General features: G+C 50.0%; 1 protein-coding gene across 4 annotated transcripts in view; it reads left to right on the top strand.

The window, feature by feature from the left end:
* Positions 1-5,555: 5,555 nt before the first annotated feature.
* The window catches only part of ATRN (attractin), a 156,680-nt gene continuing 153,197 nt past the window's right edge, over positions 5,556-9,038 (top strand). For 3 of the 4 annotated variants that reach the window (XM_040590839.1, XM_040590831.1, XM_040590822.1), the window contains exon 1: positions 5,556-6,005. In XM_040590839.1, the coding sequence (XP_040446773.1) occupies positions 5,665-6,005 (341 nt within the window). In that variant the 5' untranslated portion in view covers positions 5,556-5,664. The remainder of the gene's footprint in view (positions 6,006-9,038) is intronic. The other variant, XM_040590812.1, reaches the window with a different exon arrangement.

Here is a 9,038-nt window from a genome sequence, read left to right as displayed (position 1 = left end):
GATGCTGGTCTTTTGAGCCTGCCCACCTTCCCACTAAAACCAGATGGAGATCTAAGGGTCAGATCTTTCCATAAAGCTCCTTCAAGACACGACCCGAAAATAGAAAATCTACAAGAAAAACAGAAGCGGAGCAGATATACAGCAAGTTAACTTGGCCACTGTGATGCTTTTTGCTGAACCCAGATCGATCCAGCAGCCTCTGTGGTGCTACAGGATTGTGCAGTATGAAATATGGTTTCTTTTGAATTAGATATAAAACCGAGGTCTTAACATTTGTAGTCACTAGAGCTCTTGCAGGGTTCTGCACAGAGACAGGTGATTTAACCCAGGTCCATGGGGGCTGTTCCTGTCTCACTAACCACCATTTCCACAACAGCTCTGGAAGGGTGCAATGTTCTTCATTTGCTCTCCTAATTTCTCCAGTTCAATGAAGTTTTATTACTAATTTCCCCCTACCCTGAAATTGAAAGATCTAGAGCTACTGTGCAGATGGGGAGGTATTTCTCAGCTATTCATCATTACCGTGCCTGCAAATCTATCAGACCTTTGTTCCTGGCAGCACTTCAGTTACTGTATTTCATTCCTTATTCAGTGTGTTTTTGAAGGACCTTTGTTCATTACATCCACGTCTAAATGAAGGAAAAAGAGAGGTCAAACTAGACTTCTAGCAAACTCTGAGCTTATGCCCAAATGTGCTTAATAATTGGATGTGTGTTGTTAAACAGGCTCACGGCAGGATTTCCAGGTGGGTGGGTAGAAAATAGAAGGTTTCTGTGCTTACTCCTGCTGCTCTGACACTTGTATCAGCTGGAGACCTTCGGTGGAAAAGCACCTGATTTGCATGAGAGAAGGAGGACTTGTGCCAGTGTGAGGTCTGGGACATGATCAGAGAAACCAAAGGGAAACAAGGGTGAGTTGTTTGCAGGAAGTCTGAATTCTGCAGAGGAAAAAAAACCCCAAAAATCCCAAAGCAAGCCCTTCAAACGACCCAGAGTGTTTTGAAGGAAGATCACATGGCAGTTGTTAAGTGTGGGGTTGGCCCACACACCTCCCCAGACAGCGACGAGCATCTCAAGTGAATATATTTTGGTCTGGGTCTGACCCTGTTCAGACTCAGACTTCACCGGTGCTGAAGGAAGAGGAGCTTTGGGGAAAACAGGTTTTTGAGTCACCTCAGTTGCTCGGCCTGAAGTTGCATTTAATGAGAAGGGCTTTAGAGCTATGTGTGAGCTGCTCTTTGCAATAGCAAGAATTTCTTTCTTGCAGTTTTCTTCAGCCTGGGAAGGCGAGGAATTTCTAGTGGAGTGCAAGGGATGATGACAGTGCTGGATGGCAGGACATCCTTTTCCTTCTTCTTGCTGTTTTTAGATCATGGAGGAGGTTTTGGATAGGGAGCAAGGACATGCTGCTGGAGCCATATCATCTGGATACAACTAGGGCAGCTGGGAGGACCTTCAACAGAAGGGACAGGGCTGGGAGACACTAAGGAGTTGGGAACATGGGCAAAGGTTGCAGTGGGTGGAAACGGCAGGCTGGGTGTGGAACAGAAAAACTGGTGATGGTTATAAGCTAATTGGAAATGGCTGGTTCCAGGCCCTTGAGAAGGGAGTTACTTCAGGAGTTTAGTGCTCCTGTGAAACAGCTCATCTCAAGGGAAGGAAAAAAGCATGTACAATGCAGCATTATGGTTATGGCTTTAGTTGATTTTTGACCCCAGGTATCACCATGACTTAGCCATTTTGAGTTGTTTAGATAAACAGACTGAGCAACCAGCTTCCCAGGGCAGCTCCATTGTTAACACATCCGTGACATCCAGCTCAGTTGTGACTCAGACATCAGCAATGATGTTCTGACCTTATTAATATCAATGGGAGTCTTCTTAACGAGGACATAATTTCACCCCAGAGAGCAATTCATTAATTAGCATCTCTGGCTATCCTGTCATTTGGCATATGAAGTGGGCAGTAACTTATATACTAAGCAAATATGCGCTGAGTAAATATGCATTCAACTACACGTATAACGACAACATACAGGGTCATAAAAGTCTGGCAGCAAGAGTGAACAGAGGCAAGTGTAGCTTCTCACTCCAAACATAACTCAGTGTTGGTGGCACTTGCTCATTGTACAGCCTTGTCTAAAATCAATGTCCAAGGAAATGCTTGCTTAATTAGTTGTTGATTTCACGTGCTGCATGAAGTTGTGCAAGAATCACTCAAGTGCTGCTCTGATGGCATTATTTTTTTTTAGCCTTGATAACTGGGACTCCTCCATCCCTCAATGCAATACCCTCACAACATGCGGTTTGCAAAAACACCATTGTCCTGCTGCGCCTGTTGCCAGGAAAGAGTGTTTTAATCATTCTAGTAAGTCTATTATGAAATATTTCTGTTTTCCAAAATAAAAATAGCCTAGCCTGCACTCTGGGCTAAACTAACTCCTCCCCTTACCAACTGTTTTTTCATGTTCAAAAGTTGACATCTAATAAAAAAAAAAAAAAAAAAAAGCAGCAGCATTTTTAAACATTCTTTGCATGTTAAAATTGAACAGATTAAACTTAATTTAACTATAATGATCTCCCACAGTTAATGTTTCGTGCAGACAGCGACAGGGTACAGTGTGATCACTAACAAGGTCAGGGAAGGATTTCTTCTATTGTGCAACACCCACAGATGTTAGTCTTTTCTGAAGTATTTGAGATTGGCCACTGACAGCTGTTAACTGGACTGTCGGCTTGTCATGGTGTGAAAACTCTCTCCCTACTTTGATTTGCTGGATGATCTTTTCCAATTCTTCATTTAAGAGAGTTAAAGTTTGCTTGATGAAAAACAACCATCAGCCACTGCACAGATCTGATTATTTTAGTTATGTGCTAGAAAACATTTTCATTTACAAATTTTAAGGAACTACTATAGTAAAAAGGGTGGGGAGAGATACAAGGAAAGATGGCATCTTGTATTTTTCACTTAGCTGGAAAAAAACCCACACAAATTGCTGAGCACACTAGCAGTTCTTCAAATCTGATGCCGATGCAGAGATGTTCAACTGAAGCCCAGGATGGGAACAATTTCTCAAAGTTTATTCTCACCAATGTTTTTACTTTCCGTTTCTTGTGCAACACCTAGCTGTGCTTGGGAAGGAAGGGGGGAGCAGGTGTTGTGAAAATGTAAGTATTGTTATCTCTGATAACTGAAGCAAATACAAACATGTGGGGAGAGACAAAGCAGAGGACGGAGGCAGTATTTGAGAGCAGATGCCAACCCCAGGCCTGAGCTGGTAATACCCCCAGGCTGGTAAGGCCCCCATTCCTCATCCCCCTGCACCACTGGTGGGAGAAGGGGGAGAATTTGGGAGCAGAGTTCAGCACAGGAAGAAAGGACAGGCGGGGGGGGAAGGTGTTTTAAGATTTGGGTTTATTTCTCATTACCCTGCTGTGATTTGATTGGTAATAAATGAAACAATTTTCCCCAAGCTGAGTCTGTTTTGCCTGTGATACTAACCGGGGAGTGATCTCCCTGCCCTTATCCGCACACTTTCGTAATATTTTCTCTCCTGGGTCTAGCTGAGGAGGGGAGTGATAGAATGGCTGGTGGGCACCTAGTGTCCAGGCAGTGTCAACCCACCCCAGTGACACACAAAGGATAATCCAGAGAGCAGCATCACGTACTGGCTTTATCTTGAGCTGGGTGAGTCTCAAGAGCCAGACTGGCTTTTGCTGAGAGCACCTTGGATAATGACAGCGGAGGGTACCTGAATCGGCAGATTCAGGGCATGCTGGCAGGTGTTTGTGTCCCAGGAACATGCACATATATAGAAATACACCCTCTCTGTGTCTCCAGCTCTGTGTAGCCTAGGAGGTATTGGTAACCCATTTCTCATCTCTCGCATCTTTTTGGTTTTACATTTCCTTTGGATACCAGGCCAGGCCAGCCCCGCACAGCATTTTAAAAATGAAGTCAAGATTTCATTCTTCTTCTTGGGGCCTCAAGCAGAAGAGGCAAAATGCATAAACAATGATTTTGTTAGACAGCTTCTTGACTGACAAGAAGACAGAAACTGGTCTTTAGACTGTTTTCTTTCCTATCTGCTCAACACCCTTCATTATTCCAGGTAACTCATTTAGAAACCAAGGCTCCCCCTAAAGAAACCTCCTTGAGCTCAGACAGGTAACTAATATTTTGATTTCTAAATACAAATTAACTATTTAAATACGGTGAGTTGGCTATTTCCATCTAGTCTCTTGTCTGTCTTTGCATTACTGTACCTAAACCGCAGTCACCCTTTTATATAGGGAAAAATGTGAAAATTATATTTTTTTGCCTTTCATTTAAAACCTGAAAATTTCTCAGCTGTTGACATCCTTCCGCATTTCAAACAAGGAGTAATTCCAGACACAAACAGATCAATGGAGACAGACCAAAGGCAACATTTACCCAAGAACACTAACATCATCAACTTTCTCACTCTTTCACCCCACTGAAAATGAAAGGTCTGAGAATTCTGAACAGCATCTGTGTTTCTGCTCCACCCTTCCCGCCGCACATGACATCCTTGCTGGTGTGCATAGAAAACAGCCTGCTGCTTTGCCCGTGAACTCAGAAGAGGGCCAGAGGTGTAATTGCTTTGCTTCTTCCTCCCTCAGTCTTTGCTGTTACCAATTAAAGCCTAGAAGACCTTAGAGATCTTGTTTTCCAGGATGGGGAGGTATCCCTTTTTGCAGATCCCTGCTTTCTCACTTACACAACCAACTAGTAAGGCAGATTCACCTTCCTAATTTTAAACAGGAAACCTTTACTACCCAGCGACGACAAACATGCCGCTGTAACTCTCACATGAACTGCCTGCTTTGCTGGAGCCAGACCTGATGATGGCAGATCTCAGCACAGATCCAGCTCTCAGTCAGAAAACCCCGAAGCATAATCTGAGCGTGAACAACTCCAGCTTTAACTCCTCCTGTTTCCAGCCACAAAGACGTGGCATCCCTTCCCATCCCGCTGTCCCCATCGCCGCAGCATGCCGGGCCTCGCCGTCCGTCCTGTAAATGGGGGAGGCCGCTCACCGCCTCAGTGCTGCGTGGGGAACCACAGGGCTGGTGCGAGGAGATGGCGGGTGGCATGAGGAGATGGCGGGTGGCAGAGCTGCAGGCCCTGGGTGAAAGCCCCTGCAGCAAACGAAGCAAACCCACCCCAAACTCGGTTTTTATTCAGTCTTTTCCCTCCTCTTCAACCTCGAGGCCTCCCACACACCTCAGTGCCACCCTCACCCGTGGCATGAGGGGCAGCCTGGGGGTGGCTGAGGCGTCAAGCCCTGAGGCAGGGGTCAGGCCCTGAAGCGGGGAGTCAGCCCTGACACTGGTGTGGGGGGGTAACCCCCGGCGCTCTATGCTCCCAGGGCGGCAGAGGTGCCCGCAGCGCGGCCGCTCTGTCCCCCTCCCGCCGCCCCCACTCGGTGGCAGGAGGCGGGGGAGCCCCGCTGCCCGTGGCCGGCGTGCGGGTGACGTCATCGGCCGCGGCCCGCCGGCGCCGCCTGGCTGCTGCGCGCCCGGCCCGCCGCCTTCCCGTCCCCCTCCCCGTCCCCTCCTCCCCGCTCCGCACCGACACCTCGCGGCCACCGTAGCGGCGGAAGCCCCCTCGCCGGCCACCGTCCCGGGAGGCGCCGCGGCGGATGGTCCGCGTTGTCCCGCCGCCCCCCGGCCGCCCCTCACGGAGTCGGCGGCGTCGGCGTCGGCAAATGGAGCGGGCGGTGCGGCGGGGCCCGGGCTGGCGGGGCGGGAGGCCGCCGCGGAGGCTGCTCTTGGCGCTGCTGTTGTTGTTGATGCCGGCGCTGCCGGGGTTAGGGCCCGCCGCCGCCGCTGCCGCCGCCGCCGCTGCCGCTGAGGAGGCGGCGGCGAAGGAATGCGACAAGCCGTGCGCCAACGGCGGGCGGTGCCAGCCGGCCAGCGGGCAGTGCGAGTGCCAGCCCGGCTGGGTGGGCGACCAGTGCCAGCACTGCGGGGGGCGCTTCAGGTGAGTCCCCTAAGGGGAGGGGAGGGGGGGGGGGGGGCTGAGGGTGTCGCCGGAGGGGGGCTTGGGGACAATATGGCCGTGGGGGTGAGCGGCTGGTTTCGGGTACGGGGGATAAGCAAGAGAGACAGACACAGCAGGGACTTGGTGGCCCTGGGTTAAGCTGGCCAAGGGGACGCCTGGAGGGAGGGGGATAAGGAGGTGGGGGGTGTGAGGGTGGTCTGGGGCCTCAGGAGGGGTGGGAGCCTCCGCCGTGGGCCCGAGGGGCAGATCAAGGTGCAGGTGGGAGGTGAGGAGGGAACAAGAGGGCCTTGGGTGTCCCTTGGTTGGGTCTGCGGAGGGACCATCCAGGGGACAGTAGGGGGGTGTGTGTGTGAGGGGTTGATCCAGCGGGGTGTAAAGGTCGGGGTGGGAGCCGGGTGGGGGACAACAGGGGTTTGGGTGCAGAGCAAGGGGTTCTGGGGGCATGTGGCTGTGTCTGGGGAGGCTTGAAGGGTGACAGGAGCACGGGTGAGCGTGCCCGAGGCCAGGCCTGAGGGGCTGCAGGGGATGGGGGGGGCCGGGTCTGGGATTAATGGGGTGGAGGTGTCAGGTGCCCCTCAGAGCAGCACTTGGGAGAGTGGCGGTGGGTGCGTACAGGGTGTTTGTAACGCAGAGAGGTGCCACCAGAGAGGTGCCTCCGGGGGGATGGAATTTTGGGTGTTGGTTGCTGGGCTGGCACAGGGGCAGCTGGGGAGCAGCTGGGGTGTGAGGGGCTGTGGGGCTGCGGGCGCAGGGCACTGTGTGGGTGGGATGTGGGCATGATGGGGTGCGCAGGGCCGAGCATGGGAGGAGCTGGGCTGCAAATGCAGGTAACTGGGTTTATGAGAGAATGTAAGGCTGAGGGGGGGCTTTTGGGTAGGGGGACATGTTTATACAGCCCCCAAACCTACCCCTGCTTCCCTATGTAGAAGTCTGAAGGATGGTGTGTGAATGGGGGCTGGTTTTGTGGGTGGGGGTGGCTGGTGTTGGAGCAGTGGGGAGCAGGTGCTGTGGCTGGAGGACAGCCTGGGTGTGGGTCGAGTTCCTGGGTGGGGGCAGATACGGACTGACGTGGAGGCAGGGGACTGGATCTGGCTGGGAGCAGGTTGGAGTGGGAGAGGAAGGGCATACGAGCAGGTGTTAGGGCTGGGTGGAAGCAATAGGGGTGTTTGGAGAGGGGGGGATGGGGTTTAAGCAAGCTCACCTTGGCAGATAGCTAAGCAGGTGTTGGTTTTGTTAAGGTTGAATTTGGGAACAATATGGGCGGGGGAGAGAGAAGCAGTGTCTTAAAGGGGGTAGCTGGCATGTGGGGAGGCTCAGCTCTTGGGCAGGGGAGCACGCGCGGGAGTGATGCTGGCTCTTGGGGAGGGACAGTGGGAATAATGGCCTGGTGGAAGGAAGCTCACATGTTTGCTGGGGGACAAGGCCAGCGCTGGACAGCTGGAGAGGATCTAACAGGACAAGGGGTGGTGTGAGGTTCCTGCTTCTGGGTTGGGTCTTTTTTTTTTTGAGAAAAAAGGCTAAACCGTGTTCGGGGGGGGGGGGGGGGGGAGATAGACACCCCCCCCACCTTCCCCCGGCTCTGTGCTTGTCCAGGCCATGTGTATGTGTTTGTGAGGGATGGCTGTACAGGGGAAAGGTGATCTTTGGGCTGTGCGGTACTGGAAAGCATGTTGCCTGCAGTGCTGAGGCCAGTGCGGCTGGTGATGGGATCCTTAGTTGGGCTCTGTGTCTAAAGTCTATTCCATAGGATGAGAAATCTGAAAACTTCATGGGAACAGGCTGGAAAGGCACCCTGGCTTCTCTGCATAAACTTAAGTTTTCAGTGGAAGAGGTCTCTGTGAGATGGTTACCTGCTTTGGTTTCATCAGCAGTGGTAGCGATAGAGGCACCGTGTGTGTCTGCTTGCATTAAGTGAATTCCCTGGCAGGGCTTATTCTTGGAAAAGAAGGAAATAAAAAAAGGATGGTCGTTCCAGGCAGCAATGGCTTTTTCAGGGAGCTTCTTGTGGAAAGTACCAACCACCCTTTGATGATGCTCCCTGTAGATCTGGGTGAAGGGAAGCTATTCATATAAGCTGAACTCATGGAGGAAAACCACTTTGTGTGCTTTAAGAGTTAATTTTGTATTTTTTTATTTGTGTTTTTTTGACAGCCTCATATATGGGTGTGTGATGCAACTAATCTGAAAATGGTTTAGTGTGGAAATGATGGCCAGGCTAGGCAAGCCCTGGAAGCTGAAAGCTTCCTTTGCAATGTTTTTTGCCTGTCCTGATAAGAATTTTTTTCTAGTTGAGAGAGTGTGTTGTGAAATAGCCACTTACCTGTTACTTTGCTCAAGTGGTTTAGGGTATTGGTCATTTTTAAGGGGACTAGATTTGGGTAAAGGCAGAGGCTTCTTTTCCAAATGGCAAAACTGGTGCTGCCGAGTAAAAAAAAAAGAATTTGGATATATCCACTGCTAAGGGCTTTTTTTTTTTTTTTTTAACCTCTTGTTTATTTTGATAAAGCTTTCTTCTTTTTCACACATAACTGATCTAAAATTTTGACTGAAAATATAGTGCATGTTTTTTTCTCTGTTTTATTTAGCTGTTTATTTATTAGCGACTTGAAGTTTCTAGTAATATTTTTTAAACTGAGTTCTGAGAAGTGCAAACAAGTGTTTTTAATGATATTTAGAGCTATGCAGTCGCAACTTTCACACGTCTTGAATTTGCTCTGTCTCCTGTCAGAAATGGCACTGCAGGGGTTTATTTATTTTTGTTTTTGTGCGTGGCTGTCAAGAGCTTGGCTTTAAAATACTCGACATGTTATTAGATGCTGTAGGTACAAATGGGAAGTAGAAGGGCAGGTGAAAATTATTTTGTAAGTGTGGTATATTCCACACTCTTATCTGCTTGACTGAGAGGTGTAATTAAATTTGGCATGTTAATCTTCCTGTCCTTATCTAGATGTATATGATGACTGTATTTGTGGCCTTGACTTCTTTGTTTATGTTGAACGCTGGGGTTGTCAT

Source organism: Falco naumanni, chromosome 1, assembly GCF_017639655.2.
Source record: "Falco naumanni isolate bFalNau1 chromosome 1, bFalNau1.pat, whole genome shotgun sequence".
NCBI classification, from domain to species: Eukaryota; Metazoa; Chordata; class Aves; order Falconiformes; family Falconidae; genus Falco; species Falco naumanni.
The sequence above is the reverse complement of the archived record's forward strand: the minus strand, read 5'-3'. Positions and strand labels throughout refer to the sequence as shown.